The following is a 26,342-nucleotide window of genomic DNA, read 5'->3' on the forward strand; positions in this document are numbered from 1 at the left end:
GGAAACGTCCCGTCCTCTAATTCAAAATATCCAGTGGCTTTTAGGCTGACAAAGATTGAAACTCAGCAGTCTCTCACCTAAATATCCAGTGTCATGCCACTACCTGCTTGGCCACCTCTTGACAAGAAAGTCAGTTCATAGACATGTAATGTAACGCCCACATTTTTATGTTTCGGTGGTTTGCAGAAACGTAGAAATATTTGTGCGTTGGGCACACATGTTCTGGACCGGCAGTCGCTGTTTGGTGTCAAACAGAGAAAAGATCAAACTTGATCAGATCAGGAGACTCGGTTCACGCTCTCACTGTTGCTTGACAAGCTGCCATCTTTATCCATTTCAGCATCGAGCATACACCTTGAAAAAAATCTAACTTGATGTGTCCTTGAACAAAAGCCTTTAAACCCCCGGCTCTCCTGTGCCAACTGTACAACGTGGGCCTGCGACTGTAATTGTTCCGGTGGCTCCCAGGTGTTCAAAAATAGCATGTCGTACTCAGCAAAAGCCTTCATTTGGAGAAAGGTTAAAAAATGCTTATCTACCAATAAAGTAATTAGCTCTGACTCTGTCTTCCGGCCCAGCAAACGCTCTGCTTTGCCTGACGTTTGCGGTGCCAAGAGGTTTCAAAAAGCAGCTTCTTAGTCATCGCTCGTCATCGGCTGAAGCACCTCTACAGGAAAGTCATCTTTCAAATAAATGCAACTCTTTCAGTGCCTCCCGGGATCCTCCTCCTCCTCTGTCTTGCTCTGACACCACCTCATGCCAGAGTCTCTCTCTTTTCTGTAATGAATGGGCTGATGGTGAGAGAGCAATTTCACTCACTGGATATTGCAGTACATCCATTTTATTTTATTTAACCATTCATTCATCCGTGGGGGGTTTCGGAGGTGCCCGGGCCCTTTACCGGCACAGTGTTGCTTCATTTTGAAACTCAGGGAAAAAGGATAGATAAAACAAAAAGGTTTGAGCCAAAGATGATACAAGAAGCAGAACAATGACTTGCTGGTTTTGAGAAATGACAGACAAAAAATTTTCAAAAACTTGTCTGCAGAACGAATAGATAGACGCAGGCGTTTCACGGTGGCTAGAGTAAAATTTAGGAAGGGCAACGTCGACAGAGTAATCGGTATCTCACCCCGAGAAGCTAAAATGCATCATGATGTTTAATCTTCCTCATGCGTCACCCAGAGGAGCAGATGTACCCCGACTGTCTTCATTAGCTTTCGTGACAAACTCAGTGTGGAGGTACAGGAGGGTGGGTGGGCGCAGGGATACGTCACAAGCTCCCAGCATGGCACGGGAGGCAGATAGAGCCTCAGATGTGTTTGAAGTCGGGAGTTTTTGAAACTTTACAAAGGCTTTCAAGAGGGAAAGGCGTCGTGAGGAGAGAGCAGGGAGCTGGCACGACGCTGTGGTTCATGGGATAGCGTGGCGTTAACCTTCGATGTGACGAGACTTGTTTGATTCCCAGTGTTTGTGTGAGAAGAGGATGTAGTCGCAGGGCTGTTCTGCACCAAATGATCGCCGCGATAGAGGTTGTTGAGAGGTGGAATAAATATAGAAATGACCTCATTTTTAACTATCCCGAAGAACATCTCAATCTGCACACCTTCCTGAAAAATATTTTGTCTTTGCCTTGCCTTTTTTTCTTCCCCTTCAGCAACTCTCATCTCAGACAGGATGCTATTAGACTATCTCTCTTCCTGTACTTAATGTGACTAAGGTGTGAGTCATGAGTTGATGGATGTAAATGTCATTGATTGCTTAAGTAGTCTAGACACCCCATAAATCAGGATTTGTTTATGGTGAGGGGAGTTAAAGGTTTATTGGATTTTTCGCCCCCCACCGTCTGTTGTACAGCTGATTTCACTAACAAACTAACAAGAAAACAGAAATGAGATAAAAAAACAATGAAAACCAAGGTTCAGTGACACGTTACGATGAGATGAGACTGTGAACAAGCAAGGAAAGGTAAGACTGAGGCCTGAAATACACCTGCTTTGTCGTTATGTTGTAGCGTGGTCGTAGCACAATGGAGAACAAGACTACAACATGACTTTACTGACGTTTTTGTGGCTTATTTTGTGTTGTATTGGTCGTAGACGGTCCTCTCACATTCCTGGATTTCTTTGATTATGCAAAGTGGTGTAATACACATGATTATACTTCATTCATGTCACATTGCGCACCTGTGCTTGTGCTCTTGCATGAGCAAACGTATTGTGCCGAAGTAAACCTCTTCCAACCATGCAAGGGCCGAGAAAATGCTTAAGTTAGCTAGTCAAGCAAACTGGACTTCGGGGGTCAAACATGCTTGGGCATGGTGCGGATTGTCTAGTGTGAGTGCGCCCCAAAACACTATCATTTTGTGGAAAATTGGTCTCAGTGGAGCGGTGATTAATACAATTGCTCAGCCAGCTGAGGTCATGGATGTATAACAACAACTGGATGCAGAGGCAGAGCACTGTTCATATGAAAGCTGCTCAGTGGCACATGAACCCAGAAACGTTTAACTGCATCTAGAATTACTTGAATCTTCTGTATTATGGGCCGTAGAGCAGGAGAGCGTACCAGAGCCAGCTCGGCTAACTTCTGGTTTAGTCTTTCGGTAACTTGATTCTCCTCAACTTTCCAGAATGTTATTGAACCGAAAGGATCAGATAGTGAAACGAGTCATTCTGTGTCTGCAGCCACTTCTTTCTCAATGTAAGCTTAAGGGCAAAAGTCTTTCTGGGGCCAGTGTGCACCATGTGACATTGTAATTACACAGTTTGGCCTCTATGTCAAGTTGGCTTCACAGCCTGGCGCTCGTCCTGGGAGGCTTGGCTCAGCTCTGATGGCTGGCTTTTCAAACATTTTCCACCATGGACGGAAATAACAGCTTCGGACTGATACTGATCTTTTACCACCTATTTTGGCGAGCGTGCTTGTCATTGTGCAGTGGCAATTACACAGATGTGACATTGTCCGGATGCGGACTTGGGTCTATTAGCTCGACCTTTAAAAGTTTTCTCCATTGCTGTCGCTGCTGACATGCCGACTGACCTCTGACCTCTGACCCAGCCACGTCCCCATACTGCCCCTGCACTGCTCCGACTGTTCGTGTGTGCATTGCACGCCGAATGCGTTAATTTCCGATGACATCTATAACCAACGCTTAAGCGGTGCGATCATGCACACATGAATCTATTGTTAAACACGAGAAGGCTAACATATATCTCTTCACAGACAACTCGTATGATTTATGCGAGCTGGGTATGTAATTTATACTAATTACAGAATGCTAACTGCTCAAATGCACAATGATTAGCAGCACAGAGAACACACATTGTAGACTAATAATATTGTGGAGACTGAGATGGCTTAAATCACAGACTGAAGTCCACCGGGCAAAGTTTACATACTCCAGATTTCAAGGCTCGCTGCGTTGTTGGTCGCTAGTTTTTATCATTTATTTCCTGATTATTTTGTGAAAACGTTCCTGCTGGCTGTTCTCTGAAGAGTTTGTTCAGGTAAACTGCTTTAACATGCAAATCTCCAGCACAGTTTGTGACATTGAGACAACTTGTTAGGATATTGCAAATTCTCAAGGGGACAATTATGCAAAAGCTGCTTGAAAATATTGTCTCTTCACGGCGTGTGGCTTCTGTTTCTGTCCCATATATTTGTCTTGTGAGTCATTTAGGCCACCAGGTATGACCTACCTTCTCCACCAGTCTGTCTGTCTGTCTGTCTGTCTGTCAGTCAGTGTGTTGGCCACAGACGTCGGCTGAATGGGGAGCAGCTATTTCTGGTGTCTGTTCTGCTTTCATTAATATCTCTCTGCTGGGAGACCGACTAATGAGTCCTGGCTCTCTGATTGCTACATCACAACTTTTTGTGAGTCACATCAGACTTTTTGTGCTACATCACAGTGGGTGCTCCACATCACATGCTGTGAGCTACATTTGCTACAAACAGTGGTCTATTTCAGACTGGAGTGGGATTTTTTGCTTTTATTCCTCTTTTTTAGTGACTCAGTGCACAAAGAACAGGTTGGAGGAGACGCTTGTGCTCATATTCGAACATATCTAACAATACTATTATAATGATTTAATTCCCTGCAGTTGTTTGACCTTTATATGACACTCAGAGGACTTACTGTCATGGACCCGAGTTGCGGGTGTGGCGACAGAAAAGAGAAGAGAAATCAGGTTGACGGAGTGGACAGAAGATCCTGTGCAATTCCTCTGACACACTGACAAACCGGACTTAAGATGCCAAACATCTGGAAACAAATAAACAACAACAGCTGGTCACAGAGGGAGAAAGCGGTGCAGCTCGGCTTTCCAAGCAGATGCTGACGGTCCGAACATCTGTCCCCCCTTCCAGCCGTAAACACTTGTGCTTCAGGGTCAGTACCTGTAGCTGCTGTGGACTGCTCACTCTGCTGAATGAATGCATCACTCACACTGCAGCAGCTTTCAAAGTCATCAGGATTATTTCAAAGATGAGATTATTGGAAGAAAGTCCACATAGTGGCTTTAAATCCAGTGTAAAAATGGAATAAATAGCTCTAAAGATTTGTTGTAGACACAGTTTAATTATATTTTTTTTGACTGCATATATATGACAGTATCTTTCCTTAATTCTTGAGTTAACATATATTTTATTTCATAATTCAAAATATTGGCCTATTCTGCTCCTATATTTAGACGTAATGCATAAACTATCTTCAGATTTAGAAAACATTAATAATGTTTAATAACCTGTGTTTCTTTCTTCTCTGAGGTTGTTCCTCGTACTGAACGATTACAATTCGAGAGTAACAACAAACTCTCATTTCGCAGTTTGTAACTAAATACATTTACTCAATTACTGTTTAAAAAGTACAATTTTGAGGTGCTTGAGTATTAGATATTGTTAATTTTTCATTAATTAATTAATTAATTAATTAATTTTATCAGCATTCAGATGCAAAAAAAAAAGAAAGATAAGCTAAATGCTGAATATCTGATCAGTATACAGAACATTCATGTAACTATTTGTATACTTTACTTTTACTAACTCAAGTACTATTCATTTGAGTGACTTTTACTTTCACCAAAGTAACTTTTTAACATGATGTCTTTACTTGTAAACTGCTGCAGACTGCACCTTTAAGTAACAATTAATCATGAGTTAGAGAGAAACAGTAATCTGAGTCAGAGCTTTTTGATGTGAGAAAAGGGAAACAGAGAGTTGTTAACCCTCTGAGAAAAAATCATATCAAGATAAATCAAGACGGAAAGAAAAAGCAGGACCACTGCGGTGTTAATGCAGCGAGGACAGGTGCGCAGCCATCTTGAATGAAAACGTTAAAGTGGAGATGTTTTTCTAGTCTCATAACCTGAAGTAATCATCTCTAATACTCTGTGTGCGCCGCCTCTGACTGAGGGCTAACATGTAACTGTACCAAAGGTAGACATGCAGTTAAGTTTAAGACTTCTTTTAGCACTAACCGGAGTGAAACAGTGCTGACTGCAGGAAAAGAAAGATGCAGATGGACAAAGAAAAAACGAGAAATCTAATTTTAGTGTCGGAGACGATCACCGTAGGAATATTGTAAATAAGAAAAACTGTCAGTCTTCTTAATTTTAATCTTTCATCTTGATTGCCGGGGAAGATTGCCTCTCACTCTGCTGCAGGATGAAGCCAGTTGAGCAGGATTTGCACTGAACTGAGATAATAAGAAGCCATTAGCGCATTGGAAGGGTCGCAGGGAAGCAGAGTGGTTGATGTGTCTCCAGCCATTATCCACCTGCTGATTCACTTATGTAACTGTACTCCGCCTCGATACACCAGCGGTGACAAGAGGTGACAGCGGGCTGCACACACACACACACACACACACACACACACACACACACACACACACGCAAAGACAAGCTAATGTAGAAAACAACATGCCTCCGTGTTAAAAGGCTCTCGGGAAGATTTAGATTCCAGCGTGGTCTCCGTAGAAACAACATCATGTCCATGGCAACAGTGTCTGTGTCACCGCTGATGGCACAAGCCGTGTCTGACATCACTTCCTGTTAAGTTAGGTGCTGTACAGAGGCAAGTGGACTAGAACTGAGGAACCATCTTGGACTTTTCGTTCACACACAAAACATAAAATTTCAGCGGTTGCAAAATTGTTCGGCATAACTTTCTCCCCATCTGTTTCATAATTGAAGGGGCTCTGTGTAACTTCTGTGTTATGCTGGAAGTCAGTCGTTAGTTTATGTAAGCGGACTCCATTTTTTTTGTAATTAAGGTTTTTATTGTTTTTGTCTTTGGTGCATGGCAGTACAACGATTCACTTTACATGTACATAGCATCAGTGGTTAAATGTGGAAAAGAGACATGGTCAGGTAAATACATACAAAACAGAAGTGCGAAGGCAACGTAGGAAAAACATGTAGCAGCATGTGGCAGGTTTATCAGCCATGATGTGATATGAGTCCAGAAAAGATCCCACATTGGTGCTTCTCTGTTGGTCACTCATCCTGTTGAGTGTGTCCTCATAAGAAGCTGAGATCTGGATGTTTTCCAGGGCCTAAGTATGATCCTGGTGGACACTGTGGTGCCCGCCATGATCCCTGAAAACTCTCCATCTGAAGTGTTGTGTATTCAGGTCTGTCTAGTAAACACAGCCTCGCTGCAGCCAGTCGCTCATATAGTCCAGAGTTGTCCTCCAGCCGGGCTGGATCATGTTACGATCTGCTCACATGTGGCCAATAAAAAAGTACAATTCATACACTAATACATGATACGTGTTGTCTGTATGAGAGCTGCTTTACAAATAAAGTTTATCGAGGCTATTTATGTGGTTTTGTTCCCTGTTATGAACGACTCTGCTGAGCGTGAAGGGGCTCGCTGTCACACCGTCTGGATTATTGCAGCCGTTAACGGTGATAATATCTGCGTCACTGTCCTGAGGTGATCTTCTGTTTTTAGCAGTCAAACAAACTAGACACGTCTGAGCCTCGGTGTGGTAATCGTACGGACTTCTACTGTCTCCGGACTGTGAAGCATGTCATTCTGTTAGATGCAGTAATTTATCTTCCACTGGTATCTTCTGCTGGGGGGCTCAGTCTGCAGAGTTTCACTTGAGCCTGAGCAGAGAGAAAAATATATGTTTGTGTGTTTCAGAGGCTGGTGAAGGTCTTCTGATACTGGCTGGATCTGACAGAAAAATGTGATGTTTAACAAGAAATCTGTGACTTCATGTGGACCTGGCAAAGACGAGCATGAACTACGACTGTTCTTATCACAATGGTGCACACTGCGACTGCCGGACCGAGACTGAAGCAGATTTGGATGCTTGTAAATCCAGATGCAGGACAAGATTAGGATTAGGAATTGTGTTTTACAAACTGTGGCTGATCAGGTTGTTCACCGGGGCTCAAAAGCAATAAAAAGTGCATCCTGACCCAATTTTTGTCGGCCGTAATCCTGCAGGAGTTTGAGGCTTACGCCTCTTTAGAAGTCAATGTAAACCAGATGTGTACATATTCATGTAGTGTATATGTTGACAACATCGGAGTGATGGTGTCCCGGGTGGTTTGTCGAGTTGAGACAGATGCGGGTCATTATCTGGCTGCCTGAGTTCATTTGGTTCTTTAGCGCTTTGAGCTAGCTTTGATCTAATGTTGGTCCACCAGCAGAGTTTGGAAGTAATGAAGTACAAATACTTTGTTACTGTACCTCAGTAGATTATTCAGGTATCTGTACTTTACTTGAGTGTTTATGTTTCCGACAGCTTTTCATTTTCACTCCCTACATTTGAAAACAAACATCTGAACTTCCTCGTCCTTTCCACTTTCAAAACAGGCTCGTTACTATAGTCTGAAAGCATCTGAGGGGATTATGGATTATTTTTATTTTGTGTCAATAAATGGCAGATGTAAATGTCCTTCAGAGGGAGACTTTTTACTCTGATACTCTGAGTACATTTCAGAGCCTGTACTCTATTACTTTTACTGGAGTAAAGAAGTTGAATCAGTGTCACGCTCAAATGAAGCAGGGATGTTTCACTATGTTCAAACTTAATCAACCTTATTTTAGACGATAATTCCTCTCAGAACAGTTTATTTCCTGCAGCTGCAGTTGAGCCTAAATGCAGAACATTTTCTGAGATAAAAAAAATAAAAATAAAATCAGAATCCATTTCACACCGGGCGCAAATCAGTCAGACAGTAAACGCAGACACCAGTGTCTATAAACCCACAGTTGGTATAGTTGAAACTGGAATGCTCCAAAAAACACATCAGGATTAAGGGCGATAAGGGATGTGGCTGCAATCAGAGATTTATCCCAGGGGGGTCCCTGTGGCCCAGCGGTCAAAGGTGCACGCAGAAGTCACAACATCCGTGTTTTAATTCCACCAAAAGACTTCTGTTGCACGTCCCTCCCTGCTGCATTGTCTGTTGGACACGACTTTAAACCAGTTTTGGGTGTCTGGTATTTCAAACAACTCTTCTCCGGAGCCGAAGCTATTCTAGGAAATAGGGAAATATAGGAAAGTACAGACGGAGGTAGAAGAGACATCCCTTCAAATACACTCACAAACCACTGGAGAGCACTGAGCGTCAGACTGAGGAGATCTTAGAAGATTCATGTGTAATAGGAATACCTGTGTGGTTAAATAATGGTTGTTGTGACCTTGGTTCTGGGCTGTAGCGTCTGTAGCCTCGATGCATGACAACTGAAAACACAGGAGGTAACTGATCATATGAAACCAGTCGCGAAGCAGAAGCACTAACCCAAATCTGCCAGCGACCCATCCCCACATGAACGATAGAAATAGCACCGTTCTAGGTCGCTCTTTAATAACTGCAGAACTAACTTCATGTGTGTGTGTGTGTGTGTGTGAGGCCGTATGTGTGTCAGTCTTTCTAAAAGCATGTATCGTTTCATTAAGGTGATTGAAACTGTCTGTGGAGAACGAGAGAGCACGACGTGGTCTGGATTTGTCATTTACAGCCTGTTTCGAGACGGGAGCGTCGCACCGTTTCTTCTGCTGCGTCGTTTTTTTGTGTGAAAGGCACAAAGACAGAATCGAGGACGTTTGTTTGCCGTCCTTTGAACCGGCGGTGGAGGACGTTACAGAGCCGACGTCTGTGTTTAAAAAAGAGTGAGCCCGTAAAGCCAACAGTGACGTTTTGACGACGTGTTGTGTGTGCGACCCACAACTGGGAGAAAAACAGCTAGCAGCAGTTAGCGGCTAACTCCAAGAAGAAGAAGAAGAAGAAGAGCAACCGAAAATGTTTGCACACTGGGGAGACAACGCGATGTCCGGGAGCGCCTTAACCTCCGAGAAGAGGACGCGATCAGCCATCTTATATGACAAAGAGGGTAAACGGTTGTTAATCCATGTTGTGCGATTGTTGTTGTGTAGAAAGCGCCGCCTGACGCTCGTGTTAGACGTCACGCTGTTGAACCTCACGCCTCTTTTTGCTTCCAGATGAACGCTGTTTTTGTGTAGTGAAAGGTCTTTGTGTCTTTGTTGTGGCAGTACTGTGTGAGTGGCTGTGACACTGAAACAAAATGTCATTTTAATGTGGAAAAAATTCAGAATTTTTATTTGATTGATTTGAACTTTAATCCGCTCATTAGATGAATTTGAGCATTCTTTCAGTCAGATTACATAAGAAACAAACCCTGTCACATGGTCTAAGGTCATTTCAGGCTTGTGTGGTTTGTGCGTGTGTGTGTGTGTGTGTGTCTTTATGTTCCTGTGTGTCCTCCCTATTAAAGGAAAACAACTTTCCTGTCCTGTCCTAAAAACAAGGTCAAAGACCTCCTGCAAGAGCACTTCATTATATGATCAACCTCCATCAACACACACACACACACACACACACACACACACACACACTCAGGACACCTTGCAGCCACAGATAGGTCCCATAAAGTGCGCCGTGCATCGATTTTGTGGTCTATTTTGCAACAAGATGTATGTCTCTGCTCTGAGGAGGGAATCGAGTGCTTTTGTCCTTGGCCTTGTTAAAGTGATTTCTCATCACTGTGGTCGTCCTTTTTTTACTGACACTGATGAGGTCGCAGCAGGACGAACACATAAACGGCCACAGCTGAGCAGTTCGGATGGAGAAATGTTCTTCGTAGGGATTCTTTGGTATTTTTTAAAAAGAAAATCTGATTTAATTTGTTGTTTTGTTGAATTTTCACGAGGTTAAAGTGAAAATCTTGATCTTATATTCACAGAAGTCTTTGTCTTGCCCTGTGAAAGCAGGACACAAATGATTTTAAGTTGTTCAAACATAAAATAGCAGTGCAAATATATTCAAACTTAACTTGACTACGACTTCAAAAATCTTGTTTTTAATTTTCAGTAAAAAGCAAATGACATCAGCAGCTGGTCGTGTCAGTTCTGTACCCTGTGCATCGTGCAGACGGACGTAAAGCTCTCAAACTATCAGTTTTCTGTCGGATAAAGATCCGAGTGCAACAGCAGCTGGATTTATTCGTGTCTTGTCTTTCTTCCCAATAGTGGACACAGAGGGCAGGAAGCTCAAGGGAGGCATCCAGCGGAGCACGGAGACGGGTCTGGCTGTGGAGATGCCCAGTCGGACCGTCCGCCAGGCGAGCCACGAGTCTATAGAGGACAGCATGAACAGCTACGGCTCCGAGGGCAAGTGAGTAACTCGCCCAGCACAAACACAACCCAGTTTTAGCTCAACACGACGACAACAGTTAAGGTAAAGGTTTTATCAGGCTTCAGTGGTGACGAGCGGAGGGAACATTCAGTATCAGCAATTTGTGACTTTCCAGATATGTTAATTAACAACATTTCCTCATTATGTTCACAGAAAAACTTTATCTGTGCGCAGTTAATTTTCTTTCAAAGCATATTTGCAGTTTCAAATTAATTTCAAATCCGTAAACATCATTTTTAAACGACGGGGCGGAAGTTAAAGGACAGTGGCCGGACAAAGTGTGTGATTGGTTCGTGTTTTTTTGATGAAGAGGAGGAGGAGTAAACTGTGTGAAAATATATACGTCTCTTCCTTGTGCTCTTGCGGCCTCTCTGTTGGATACTTCCTCGTTTTTTTCTTTGCGTTTCTTCACGTGTACTTTAAAGGATAAGTACCGTTTTTTACAACCTGGACCTTATTTCTGGCAAAAGATATGGTCATTTACTCACCCAGATAACTTTGGTGTCATTCGGCGTCGTTCGGACGAAATTAGATCCAGTGTAGCGGCGATATATCCATATAATGGGAGTAACGGGGCATCGACACACAGCCTCTATATAACGCATTATCTGCCACGAAACTAGTTCATTTCATCAATATTTTGTTATGAAATGCTAGCGCTATTAGCCTCTGAGTCCGGGCTCGTCTATTGTCAACATCCGGGGTCTGTAGGCTGATCTACTACCTCTGACCTGGAAGATGTCGTCTCTGAGCTGCGCGCGCACCCGCGACAGCGCGCCTTGTTTACCTGTAGCTGCTGCTGCTAGTTTGACCCCGGATGTTGATAACGGACGAGCCCGGACTCAGAGGCTAATAGCGCTAGCATATCGTAACAAAATATTGATGAAATTAACTAGTTTCGTGGCAGATAATGCGTTATATAGAGGCTGTGTGTCGCTGCCCCGTCTCTCCCATTATATGGATATATCGCCGCTACACTGGATCTAATTTCGTCCGAACGACGCCGAATGACACCAAAGTTATCTGGGTGAGTAAATGACCATATATTTTGCCAGAAATAAGGTCCAGGTTGTAAAAAACGGTACTTATCCTTTAATATTCTGAAAATTAACCTCATTTTTCATAAAATGCTTCTATGGAAACACGGCTGCCGACACCTACTGTAGGCTGCTGAGGCAAAACAACTTTGTGTAGATCATTTCATACACTGGGACCATTCAGACTGTTACACAGAGTAATGAAAATACAGTGAAAAGATCCTAAAAGACTCTGAAACAGCTGAAACATAAAGATCAAGCTCACAACAAATACGCCTCTTTTAGACGCACTTTGATCGTGAACCTGTATGTTTTTATTAAAGTTTTCTATCCCCCGTCCTTCCTGATTCTGAATGTTATGTCCAGCCTCTCTGCCTGCAGCAAACACAAACAGTTCAACAACATTAAAACATTAGCTGGTATCATTATATTTGAGCTGCAACATTTTCATGCAGTATTTACATGTTCCAAATATACATGGAATATTAATATGCATGCAAACACACTGAATGATGCAATCATCAAACCTCCCTGCGTCTCCACCTCTCCCTGTTATCCTCCCTCGTCTGTTTGTCTTTAAACCCTCCCAGCCCCCCATCAGTCAGTCAGTCAGTCAGTCAGTCAGTCTGCCTGCCTGCCTGTCTGTCTGTCTGCCTCGTCTTGTTACGCAACTGCAGGAATTCAAGCTGGTTGCCAGGTTGGCACTGATCAGCATGTGTCTGTGTGTGTCCGTGTGTGTCTGAGTGTGTGTGTGTGTTCGGTAGTACTACACTTGCAACGCTGATGTCATAGCTGCTTTTCCATTGGGCTTTACTGTATATGCTCTCTCTCTCTCTCTGCATCACCCCTGCTGACTGGTCCTGTTGGGTGGATGATAGAAACACAAACAGGAGGAAAATAAAATGGAAGCAAAAAAAAGCTTGAATGTTAATTTGATGGGACTTTGTTAGGGGATGCATGACATTGGATTTTTGCTCCAATCCGATATTTTACAACTCATTTTGGCTGTTTCCTGATGCAGATACAGACGTATACACATATATTTTTGCAAAAATCTCTCCTGTAGTGGAATACAAATGCATAATTAAGGCACCGTCTTCTCAACCTGTCATGCTTCAACCCCTTTAATTTATTATTGACCATATACCCAACGTTTCACGACAAACTTACCCAACAGTTTGCCCAAAAATGAAAATTCAGTCATTATCTACTCAGCCTCCATGCAGATCCAAGTCCAAGTCAAGTCTCCGGATTCCAAATTGATCTGTAAAGACGTTTTGTTCAAAATCTTCACCAAAGCAGCTACAAGTTTCAGCACGCGTGGGTGCACGAGCCTGACTGTGCGCCGAGGGTTTATTATCAATTTCCAGATCTCGTTTGCTTCTGGAGATTCTTGGATTAGCTTGAACAGCCGCTTGTTTTTTGCCTGATTTCTTTACATCTTAAAACAAGTCCTCCTCTACTTCAGTATGTTTTGGGGAATGCTGCAACCCTGTTTTGCTGTGAAGCTCCAGAAATGTTGTGTGCACTAGGAAACTTCACCTGACTTTCCATCGGAGTGGTGCTGAGTAGATAATGAGTGAGTTTTCTGTGAACTGTTCCTGAACTTTGAGTTCACTCACTGTGACCCTGCACTTAAATAAGCTGGTATAGATTATGGATTGATAGATGAAAAACTACAGGAAACTAGTGTTGGTTAATCTATTCCAGCCATCCTGGAAGCATCACAAAGGAAATGTCTGACTATTGTTACATAACAATTTTTATTATCTCCTGATTCTCTCAGATGGAGGAGCTGAATGGTTAAGTTGTGTTTATGCTCTAAGCTACAGGCTCCACTACACAGAGGGGGAAACTTCTGTTGAATCATTAAGCGGAGCTGCAGCAGCACATTATTTAAATCAGCAGCAGCAAACGGCTGCTTGTCTTCCTGCCTGTGTGCGTTTCCGTCAGCTGTTTGGCCGTTTGGCTCGGCCCGCTGATTGAAAAAGCTCTGTGCCTGCGTATGCATGACCATGAATAAGCACTTTGTTAGCTAACACCATCCAATCACACTTATGAGCTTATTGATTTATGGTTCGGCCAATTCAGGACTCTGCAAACTCTGTGTGTGTGTGTGAGTGTGTGTGCGAAGGCGATGATGTGGCCAAATGGGAAATGGTTTGTGTCGGGATGATACACATAGTATTACACATAGTTCATCTGACTCGATGATACAAGGTCAGGAAAGGCAGATTTGTCTGTTGCAAAGATGGTCCTTACATAAAACTGGGCTGTCTAAGTAGTAAAGAGGCAAATATTTTTGAAATTGGTGCAACATGACCAGAGAAAACAGATTAAAAAAAGGGCAGTGGTATTCATACTTTTGCTATAAGGGCAGAAAACCTCCAATTCCCAGAATGCACTGCGACACACAAAACCAACAAACGCTCCCTCTGATGGGTGACGCACTGCGAGTTGGGCGGTGTTTGGTTCTGGCTTTTAAAACAGGAAGCAGCGAGGCGTAAAACATCTAAACAGTCATCTAGACATTTCAGGTGAAACGTAGAGAATAAACAGCGTCGTTGTTCATGTTTGATCAGAACTGCCTTGTTTTCACAACACGGGAACAACATGGCAACCACTTCCGGTTCAAACGTTCTCTATTGCAGCTAAACATTTAACATTTTAGGTGAAAAATAATAAGATCTTTACCTTTTGCTTAAATTATATTTCACATTAAAGTACAAGAGAAAGACACAGTGGCATCTCTCTATCCGATCTTGATTCTGTGGGTGCAGGTATATAAAAACTGCTCGTTGTAGTACTGTGGTCGATACAAAAGCACTATAATCAGGCCCAATGAAGGGTTAGGGAACAATCTTCACCTTTGTTAAACGTATACTATGCAGGATATTCCTCCGTCACAGACATAATCCCTCTCATTCGTCTCTTATGACCCCGCTATGTAAGAAGTGTGTGTGTGTGTTGGTGTCTGCAGGGACCCTGCCTGTGTTTTCTAATCTTCTCACTATTTTGCTGTGTTTGGGTCGTTTCTGTGCTTCAGTGATTCTGGAGAAAGAGAGTCGACTGTTGAGTCTCATTTCCAGGTCAACAGATAGCAACACTTTGGGTTGGTGGGTCGACAAAACATGGCATTTATACTTAACTCTTAAGCCAAACTCACAATCTTAGTGTGCTTATTTTTCATAAAGTCACAGTGGATGCAAACCCTGGTTTCCAGTGTTGCAGTTGTATATAACATAATCAGCCTGTTATAAAGAAAAATAAGCACACTGATTAAACTGTTCTGTCTTCGACTTCTTGTATGTTCTTGTACCATCATGTTGATGAACGGCACCTGAATGGAGCATAAATTCCTCACTTTTATTCACTGTCACCTCAAACCAGACTCCAAACTTAATTTGCAAACAGTCTTATATAACACGATATGATATATAGGATATATATTATACAATTCAGGACCTTGAATATTTGTAACATTGGTGTCATCTGCCCGCAGCACGCAGGTTTACATTGAGCGTCATATTTCTGTGAACCGGCAGCGTAATCCCCAGATGTGCCTCACACACACACCAATATTATAATCTAAAGCTCAGGATTTTATCACCCAGTAATACCCACTCGGCTAATGTTCCCTGACTTATGACTTATTGCATGTCAGCACACACACACACACACACACACACACACACACACACACACACACACACACACACACACGCACACACACACACACACACACACACACACACACACACACAGGATTTTACCTCATTATATTTACTCTCGAGCTAATATGTAAACTTTTAGAGACACACATCACCTAAAAAGTCATTAAACATCAGGAGTATAATTGATATTAAATATTAAAAATGACCTGTGATGATTTAATGTTTGCTTCCGTCTGCATAAATGACTAATCCAGGCTAAGTGATTCTATGTGTTAATGACTCCTTGTGAATTATTTTGTCGCTCTGAAGTTCATATTAAACGTCAGTCTGTGTAACTTTGTCGGAAACAATCTCGTAAATATTTGAACACATTTTTTTCCTTCATTTAACGATGAAGACACAAAGCTGTTTGGGTAATTTAGGTCGCGGTCCTCGTGGAGGGACCGTTGTTGTTTTCAAAATAACGTCACCTGCTTCCTGTTTTCCGTAAGTGTGCAGCTGAGGCAACTCTCACCAGATCAGGGACGAGCAAAGATAATGTTAAACAAATTAAATATTAAAGTGGAGACAGGAGAGAAAAATTAAGGTTAAGAAGAAGAGGGAGGAAAGAAGAAGAGCGCTGCCGTTTTACAGTACTGTACGTTATAAACACACATAGTCCTGATGCAGGTGAGTCAGGATGTTTAAGATAACAATTTTAACGTGTCAGCCCTATCTCCAGTAGGACAGTGAGTTTTCAGACCTTTCAAAATAATAGCATACTTCATATATTGATTTAACTCATCATCATGCATTTTACCAATAAAACTTGCCTACTTTTACACAATTAAAGCTTCCCATGCAGACCTTGTATCGCCATGTCTGCACACCTACACAGGTGTTTCACTGAATCTGGCTGCATTAGACTTAAAGATGGGCAGACTCTGGGGAGGACTTTGCTGTGGTCCCAATAAAACAACCAGGAGAGTTTGGGGGATGCAAATCAGTCACAGTCACACGTCTTGAGAGGAGGTTTAATGAACCGGGGTAAGTGGAGACTGTGCGGGTGGACGATGGTTGCAGGACTCTCGAGCAAAAAGCTGGTCAACCGTGAAAACCTACATTATGTCGCCTGTTAACTCAGGAACTGAAGCCGCTGCTCCGTCCAAGACTTCGCTCTGCCGTCCTGCTTCAGACTGAGACTCAGAGCTTGATGATACATCGGCATCAGAACATGTTCGGATGGATTTGTCCTTCCACTAAACACACACGGACACGTTATAGTATACCTGGCTCGCTGCCACCAAAGCACTCTGAGCTGATTCCTTTGCACAATCACACACAGACGCACACAAAACGAGGACACAGGGTCAAACTCGAAAAACCAGCAGTCTGAGTTTAGTTTCAGGAGGCTAATTTGAATTTTGGGGAGTTTAACTAAGTTGAAAAGGGAGCGATCGGTTCATTTCTGTCCTATATTTTATTCCTCCAGACTGTTTTTTGTCTCGGCTCGTCTCTCCTTCTCTTGCATGGTGCCTTTATCTTCCAGACTCTGACTCACTTTCTCTAATTGAAGTACAATGAGAACTGCCTGGTCGTGTTTAACCATCTGTCTCTGTGTCTGCCTCCTTCACTCTGCAGCCTCAACTACAGCGGCATGTGTCTGGCGTCCGACGCTCAGTTCAGCGACTTCCTCGACGGGATGGGACCCGCCCAGTTCGTCGGGCGACAGACGCTGGCGACGACATCCATGGGTGAGAGACGACAAACGCCTTCAGTTTCACAACCATGGTTGGAAAATGTTAAGAAAGATGGCTCACGCAACACTAAAGTCTGTCCCTGCTTACTTAATTATCTCCAAGCTGAGAAGGAAAGTTATTAAGATTTGGGGGTCTGTTTATAAATTTGCCCTAAAAACAGACAACATGAAACTCTCCTCATGAATAATGGGCCTGAAAATGGTGAAAACTGTTCATTTCCTCATAAAACTGAACCAAACTGCTGAAATTATTTCACACTGGCAACAAAAAAGTGCCCCATAAATCGAGCCGCGTCCTCCTGCAGAGTGTTTCTTCCTCGTCCCCCTGCACTTACTCATTTCCCAGGCTGTATATATGCTGGATATATTGTACGCAGCCCGTCCTCCGCAGCAGTGATCTACTGTAAGTGGGTCAGTTTTCTTCGCTGGCAGCCAGACGGTGTCCTTGGCCCGACAACAGTGACACCGACTGGACCCACTCCGCTCCAAACCTGCTGTCCAGTTCCAACATTATATAATATCAGAGAACTCAGAATAACTTGGCCGTCATCTGCTCTCCGTCACTTTCAAAGGAATGCATTTGTCATTTTTGGGGACATTCAGCTGAAACCAGCCTGACTTTCAGTGAGTGGAATGAAGAAAAAGTTTAATTTCCCGGATCACAACAGGAACTGAACACAGGTTTTGATCTGAACGCAGTTTACTGACAAAGTTGACCTACACACATGTCGAGCAGACAGAGCAACTTTAGCATTTTGGGGTTGTGTAAGTGTAATTTTCACACTCTTGGCTTAAGTTTGGTTTCCATCAACTCTTTACAAAACAACATTTGGCCCGTAGATGTTCCACTTTGTTTTCCTTTGTCATTTACTGCAGTTTGGTGCAAGAACAGCAGGTTTATACGAGCTTACATGCTAAAAACAGCTGCCTGCTGCTGATAGAAACACATCTTTACTGTGTGACATAGTCACATAAAGATGCCATAAAACCAAAAACAATGAGCTAAAACAGGTAAAGAGCAAACTGGGTTTGATGTCAAGCTCCTAATATTTATATTAAGGATTCTGAAGTTGAGAGAAACGAGCCTCATAATGTTTCTGCGGCCATGTTTTATTGGTAAAAGAGATGCCAGCAGAGCCATTATTCATTGTTTCATTTAACAGATGGACATCAGACTTTATTAAGTCTGTATAGTCTTCTTGAAACAAAATATAGGACTTATAGGACTGTTATCTACATTTAGAGAGACTTTTTTGGTGACATTCAGCACTTGGACATTTAATGCACTTAATGGGCCTCAAGCAAGAACTTGTATTCTTATCCTGAACAGCTCTTACTTTTCTGAGGCTTGTTGGTACAAAAGCAGACAAAAAGATAACGAGAGATTTAAGACGAACGAATATTATAGTCTTCAAGTGATGTTACACTGTCTGACTGAGGGTGATAACAGACAGATCCCTGACCCCTGGGGCAGCCTTCAGAGGGAGTGCAGATGACTGGCCTACAGAGAAAATACTAAATTAGAAATTAGTGAAAATATTCTCTTACATTGTCACGCTGGAGCAGGAGAGACGGACCAAAATGCATGAGACAGCAGGCAGGAAGTGCAGCGGATGAGGTTTTAATCAGGATCACGGCAGTGCAAGGACGAGCAAACACGAAGGAACGTCAGGGAAACAGAACCACAACAGATGATTCGACAATAACTTGAACAAAAAGACTTAAACACAAACTGAACTAACGAGGGGACGAGTTGGAGAAAGACAGGTTGGAGGTAATGAGTAGGAAAAAATCTGGTTGGTGCAACCACACAAAAAAGTATCATCATATAAAAGTTTAGATTTTGAATAACTTCTGAATGACACCTCCTCCAGTCTCATTGTTAAAGTGCATGTGTGTGTTGTCATGAATCCCAGGTGACGTAGAGATCGGGCTGATGGAGAGGAACGGGGGCCTGGAGGTGGAGGTCGTCCAGGCCAGAGGACTCACCATGAAACCAGGTTCAAAGACACCTCCAGGTCAGTGTGGTGTGGTGTGGTGTGATGGTCTGTTGACTCATCAAAACAATCAAAGCCGTGTTTTTTTCTCCGGGGTTGTTCAGAGTCGAGCAATAAAACTTAAACATCGGATCTTTTAATTTATTTATCAAAAAGGCTGCCGCAGTTTAGAAGTTGGAGTTTCCCACGGCACTTGAATCCACCACAGAAACACAAACAGAACAGCCTGCAGCAGACATTTGCAACCTAATGGGATATATCTCTCCAAAAAAACAATTATGGTCCCTTGAAGATATGAAATATGCATGAGTGAAGAAGAGGAAATGGTGTTTTCAGTGTTCGGGGAGTGTACACACACACAGCAGAGAGATCTGCTAAATAAGTGAAGGTCTACAGTTACTTGAAACATGCAGCGTGCACGCTCCGTTGTATCTGTACAGTAAAAAACACAATTACTGGATTGTCCGATTTTTTTTTTTTAGATCAATCAGGAAATTGTTTCGGCCGCCGTCACGTCATCAGATGGAAAAATCAGTGATCAACGCAGACGGACAGAAATACTCTGCGTCTCGTTTTGGGAACATTGAGGTCATGAGTCCGCAGTACAGCCCTGAGAAATGTTTCAACAGCCACATGCTCTGCATTGATCTAAAGACGCCATGTGGAGCTTTTAAACCACCAGAAGCACTATTGAACAATGTTTATCATGAGTGTGTCCCTGTGCTGGTTGGTACTCCGCACATGGACCAGGACAGACATGCACATGCAGGGGTGTGACGTGATGCACACTCCTGCCAATAATTTCACACTTCTCCTACTAATGGTGGTGGAAATGAGCCAAGAAATGCAGCAATGCACCATCAAAGCATGGAGGGAGGAAGAGGAACACTGCTGGCGGGTAAACAGAAACGATTACAGGTTTTAAATACGAAGAATCAGCAGTTGTTTTGTGAAGAAGGAAAAACCTAACCCGAGGATTTTTCCAGCAACTGTTTTCTAATTGTTTACAAGTTGAAGTGAAAGATTTGAGACTTTTCCTGCACACATAATAATAATTTCTGTCGGATTTTGAGCAGAAATTTTTTTAAATCCTCGTTAGTGAGCCAAGATGATCCGTCCACCTGACAGGTGTGGCAGATCAAGGTGCTGATTAAACGGCATGATCACTGCACAGGTGTGCTCTGGGATGGTCACGAGGACGCACATTTTGCAGCTGAAACCAAACGTCCCTCTGGACTTGCTGTCTGAACCCTCTCGGACTTCAGCCGCACGTACTTTGACGTGTTCGCTGTCATTACTTCAAGTCCGCGAGGGCGCGAGACTGCAAGGCAAATACAAGCCGCTGATAAACTGGCCAAAGGACTACATTAATAATTAATGAGCTCTGTATACACTGTATTTGACGTATGTGTGTATTCTGCTGTGGTAATGTTTTAATAAATCAATTGTTTTACATATTCATGAGAAGTTATTTTCCTTTTGCAATGGATTGTGGGTAATTAGTTTGGGAAAGTATGAACCCCAAGCAGGTCTGCAGAAAGTCCACTCAACGTCCCTTGTGGACTGAATAAATTGTTAGTTTGGACTCAGCACTCAGCACTCAGCACTTGTTTTCCCACAAATGCACCTGCAAACCTGCCTCACAGCTGCAGACCACATGTAACCACACCAGGCCATGACCTCCTCATCCGGCTTCTTCACCTGCATGATCATCTGGGACCGGTCACCTGGACAGTTGGTTTGCAAAACCAAAGAATTTCTGCACAAACTGTCAGAAACCATGGCTGCGCTTCACTACACAACTTGAGTGGGCAAATTCTCACCTTTTGATGGCGTCTTTTTGGAGAAACAGTTTGGGAACATCTTGTAATGACACACCTGTCAGCTGGATGGATCACCTGGTCATGGAGAACAGCTCACTGATATGGATTTTAACAAACTTGTGCTCAAAATCTGAGAGAAATTATGTGTTTGTTAGTAAAAAAAAGTCTTAAATCTTACTTGAATTTATATACATTTTATATTTCTGTTTAGTGTAGCCTATATTAAAGGCAAAATGTACTTACAGACCAATAAATTAACTTAACATCAAGCAAAGAATCAGCTCGTTAATCAGATTAATTACCTTGATCTTTAACGTGACGGAGGATCTATTGTATCAGTGATCAGAAGTGCTGAGAGGAAACAGAAGCAGGACTGGCACAACGTCGACATGACTGCACTGCCTTTTAATTTATTTATTTATTCCAGCAAGTGAGATTGTGTAACAACAAACTATTAACTCTGATTGTATTCCCCCTGTGTGGTTGCATAATATTAAAGCAGCCATTGATCCTAATTGCATAAGAACAAGAACAGCGTCAGCAAAATAAGGAGAAACAAAACAAGAATAATCTGGAAAAAACTACGAGAGAGAGATAAAAGCAGAGAGGATAATAAAAAACTGGAGCGAGGCACAAACAAGAGTGGAGATGAGTGCAGAGCAATTCAACGTGAATGAAAGAAAAACATGTGAGTGAATACGGAGATGAGAGGAAATCCACATATAGCCGAGCGACAAAGGAGGAGAACCTTGCTCCACATTTCAGTGTGCCAGGGTCGAATCTTTAATCTCGTCATATAACACACAGGATGGAAAGCTGCGGTGTGTGTGTGTGTGTGTGTGTGTCAGTCAAAGTCTCGTCTCTAATATTGTTTCGGCTTGTGTTACCAGGCAACAAAGTTTCATTCCAGGAAATAAAATCAAAACAACATGACCGATGTCGGGTTATGAGTAGGGTGTTTTCTTTTTTACAGCTGCTGCATCGTAGCGCCGTGCAGAGCTTCAGTGTGAAAATGAAAACAGACAACGACGCTCAGACTGACGGCTGACATACGACAGAGATAATCTCTATTAACGAGCCTCGGCCTGCAGGTTTTATCGGCCCTTTGAAAGTTTCCCGTCCACTTAATTCTTGTTTCAATGCTCAGAGTTTTAGGGAGCCACGTCTCAAAACACTGGTCATCGCCTTCAGGCTCCTCGGGGAGTCCAACCATATTTTTCCTTCTCCCTCTGTTCTCCAAGTCATCAGTGCTCTCACTCAAGTAAACCTGCTTTTCCAGTGATTTCAGCTTGCTCTCAACAAGCTCCGTAACATCCTTCAAAGCCCAAATCCTCGTCTGTGCCTCCGTTATGCGCTTTTCATGACTGTCTAGCTCCTCGCGGTGCGCTTGTAGAAGCTGTGAAATTGGCCCAAGCTTTTTACCTTAATGACTTAGGAGATGTTATCCGTAATCTCGCTAAGCGCCTCACGATGTGCAGGTTCAAATGAGCTAACGTTAGCTTCAGCTACGGCTCCAGTGCAAGCTCCTGGACTCCTCCGCGGCGTCGGAAACTGGGTTTTTCTTGCGTGGCATGATGTCGGACTGCCTCAAAAGCTACAAGGGGCGACCAGCTACCAGCCGCCTGTCGCTGCCACCACGGCTCTCAGCGGCTGTGTGCTTTATTTTAATTCCTTTCATTTGTCAGAACATTTGACTTAGTGATTGCTGTCTGGATGCTAAAGGTTTGTCTTCTCTAACTTCCCAACCATAGATTTACCTTTTTCCTGTCCGTTGTCGTTTCAGCGGCCTACATCAAAGTTTACCTCCTGGAGAACGGCATCTGTGTGGCCAAGAAGAAGACCAAGTCAGTGAGGAAGTCTCTGGACCCTCTCTACAACCAGGTCCTGGTCTTCTCAGAGAGCCCACAGGGGAAAGTGGTGCAGGTGAGAAACACTGTTTTTCTTCAGTTTTTTGCCACAAACAAAAATACTGGACAGACTGAATTTTTCGAACCCTATGGTGGTGCGAGATGAAATGTCAGGCAATCACCAAAATGTTAGCACGTCACCCCCGAGAGGGATATTAATGTGTGTACCAAATTTCATGGCGATCCATCGATCACCTGTTAAGACATTTGACTTGTCAGTAGCATTAATCTTCTAGGAGCCAGGAATCTCTGAAAAATGACAAATCAGTCTCATAAACGCTGAGATATTTCACAGCAAGTCTGAAAGATTCATCCTCGTGGGACCATGAATGTTCGGGACAAAATGTCACAGCAATCCATCCAATAGTAGAAGAAGACGACCGACCCACAAGCGCCATACTGCCTTCCTCAGAGCTGTGTTACTACAACACAAGAACAGCAGGCTGCTGGTGGAGAAGCAGTTCATCAGCTCAGTTATAATCCAATGGATGGATGAATTTAGGTTTGAAGTAGCTCCGGCCGTCAGAAGCTTGGACGGAGAGTTTGACATTTACAGTGAGAACCTGACCTGAGGGACCAGAGGGCTGTTTGAGCTGATTCTCGGTCTTTCACTTGTTTGAGCTTCAGCTGCTCTCCGGATCAAAAATGTCACAAAAGAAAAGACTTATTATAACATTCAGAGCTCCGACCGCTCGTTCCTTCCTTCCTCTTTTCATTTTTATCCTTTTAGTGCCGTTCTGCTTCTTGTCTTTTCTACTAATTTTTTTTTCTCATTGCTTCTTTTTCTCCTTTTCCCTTTCTGCCACCTTGGTTTCTTCATTTTTCTTACCTTCTTTCTGTTTTTCTACCCGGTAACTGCTCCCCAATCCTCGTCTTCACGCCGTTCGAGCCTCCTTCCATCATTTCCTTCTTCTTTCATTTCTTAATTCTTCCTGTTACGACCCTGTTATGATGTTTTATTCTTTCTTTCTTTCTTTCTTTCTTCCTTGGAAGGAGAGAAAGAAAGAAGGGAGGGAGGAAGGAAGGAAGGAAGAAAGGAAGGAAGGGAGGAAGGAATTAATTTCCTTTTTTTCCTTTCTTACTTCCTTTTCTTCCTTCCTTTCTCTTTCCTTCCTTCCTTCCCTCCTTCCCTCCTACTGTCTTTCTTCCTTCCTTCTTTCTTTCGGTCCTTCCTCCCTCCCTCCCTCTCACTTTTACGTTCTCCTCTCTGTTACTTAAATGTTTCATGTTGCCTTCATGCTCCTGTGATGACACATACCACCGGCAGGCCCACGTGTGTGCTTGAACCTGGCGTGTGGCAGGTTTTCGTGGGTAATCAGCAGGTGGGAACAGTCGTATGTTCAGACGCCTGCAGCTCTGCTCTGCCTCGGGCTGCTCTGCTGCTCCTGTCGCTGTGTAATTAGCCACTAAACGCCTCCCTCTTAATTATCTGCTGTCTGCGGCGCTGTCCTCCGAGTTTCATCAAACTCATTCACACTGGATAATGAAAATCGCTGAAATCAGCACTGCTTTTCAATTTGTCACTTCCTGATTTAGCAAAGCAGAGCGCAGAGAATTCATTCAGGATCCTTCCTCATAACGACGCCGTGACTAAGTCTGGTTTTTTTTAAGGCTTTAGATCAAACGTCACGTGAGAAAACCAACACGTTCACTCAGAGAACGTGTTTACTAAAATGTCTAAACTGCTTTTTTGTCACCACGTGTACTTTAGATGTGTTTTTTTTCCCTAAAATATATAACGTATCAATTTTTTTTAGTATTCTCTCACCATTACATGTTTTTAATAGTCATTTAATGTGACAATGCAAATAATTTGATATGTCAGTTATCTAATGTGTAAGAAAACATTGACAAGGATCTAAAGCTGAAACTAAAACAAGTTTTTAAGAGCTTTTTCCAAGAAATCCACACAGATCCAGCAGATCCTGGAGAACCAGTCGTGTGCTGAAAAACAAAGACATTTTGATTATTTTGAAAGGATAACTTTCAGCTTTCAACAACAAACTTGGGGGGAAAAGGAAAGTAAAAAAACAACGATCCTCAGCTTCATAAAATCCATTTTACTTTCCTGAATCTCCATTATCATTAAATCCGTATTTTTTGATGCGGTCTGACTAACAAAGGATCCAGAAGAGACCCGAGGAATCTGCCGACACTGGGCCAATCTTGTGTGGTAGATCTCTTGGCACATGTTTTCTAATCTGAGGGAGCAACATGACCATTATCTGCTTCATCATCTGATCATTTGGACTGAAGTCAGTTTGATTTTTGTATGACTGTTTGCAACAGGGCTTTAAGTACTTGGGACCAGGTGTGTGTGTGTCTGAAGGTTTCAGGTTTGAACCTCAGTGTGTTCAGTGAAAACGCCTTCAGAACGTCCTGAAGCTGCTCCGCTGCCATCGCTGAGTAATTAGCCACTAAACGCCTCCTTTCTAATTATCGGCTGCGCGTCTTTTTCTCCCCTCATCTCATTTTCTCTCTTATCTCGTGCTCTCTGACAACTCGCGTGTAATCCTTTATGTTGTTTTGTTTTCCATGTGCCATTGTGTGTTTGGTTTGTGTTTTCTGGAGTGAGTGCGAGCTAAATGTCGGTTTATTTCTGCTACATGCTAAAGACTCAGTCTCAAACATGTTTTATAGTCACGTTATGGCCGTTCTTGCTGAATTAATCACATGACAGAGGGCTGGAGAATCAGTGCTGACCAACAGTAGAAGAAAATGTGTCTCTACTGTGTCCCTCCTTCATTATTCTTTATTATTCTGTCTCTTCTAACCAAAGGGGAGTGTGTGTGGTGTCGACTGTGAGGGGCTCAGATAGAGACACGCTGAGCATTTGAAGTAATGTGCAGGCCAGTTACGTTTTTTAACACCAAACTTGAATCAGAGACTCAGAGATAGACACAGGACACTAGCTAAAAAGTCTTACAGTGACACACGTGTGATCAGTCCACTCGAAGCAAACAAATCCAGGCAGCGAGTCGGCAAAATACAAAAACCAGAGAGCTTGAAAAACTTGAAACTTTGAAACTTTCTGAGCTGCTCAAAGCTGTTCTCTTCCAACAGAGCCCCTCCTACACATCCGTACCCAGCCTTGAATCACTGCCACCAGTGTTGAGCTGCAGTACTAGACTACTTTAAGCAGTAACAAAGTAAAATTAATGAACGGACCCTCGCCCCCCCACGTACGTCGGGCCGTGGCGCCGTCGGAGGGCAGAAGTTTGTTCACTATGTGGCCCTAGAGCTCACCCATCAATTATATGTCATGTTGTACTGTATGATTTGGAGAAAACAACCTGTGGATGTCATGTAAATTGGATGATGTTTGTCGTCACAGCACATAGCTGAGCGAAAGATAGCGCCTCAGTGAGCTTCTGTCAGAAATGCATGTATGTGTTATGTGTGAGAGAAAGTGTGTGTGTGTGTGTCTTTTGGTTTCACTTCTGTTTTGTTGTGCTTGCTTTTATTGTGTGAAGCTCTTTGTGCTACA

General features: G+C 43.0%; 1 protein-coding gene across 1 annotated transcript in view; it reads left to right on the plus strand.

The window, feature by feature from the left end:
* Positions 1-26,342, plus strand: part of rims4 (regulating synaptic membrane exocytosis 4) — a 58,020-nt gene that overhangs the window by 19,676 nt on the left and 12,002 nt on the right. Inside the window, exons 2-5 of the mRNA XM_084349713.1 lie at positions 10,514-10,658; positions 17,011-17,123; positions 19,045-19,146; positions 22,732-22,871. Of these exons, the coding sequence (XP_084205839.1) occupies positions 10,514-10,658; positions 17,011-17,123; positions 19,045-19,146; positions 22,732-22,871 (500 nt within the window). The remainder of the gene's footprint in view (positions 1-10,513; positions 10,659-17,010; positions 17,124-19,044; positions 19,147-22,731; positions 22,872-26,342) is intronic.

This window comes from Pagrus pagrus (assembly GCF_965226575.1).
Source record: "Pagrus pagrus genome assembly, chromosome: 3".
Taxonomy (NCBI): domain Eukaryota; kingdom Metazoa; phylum Chordata; class Actinopteri; order Spariformes; family Sparidae; genus Pagrus; species Pagrus pagrus.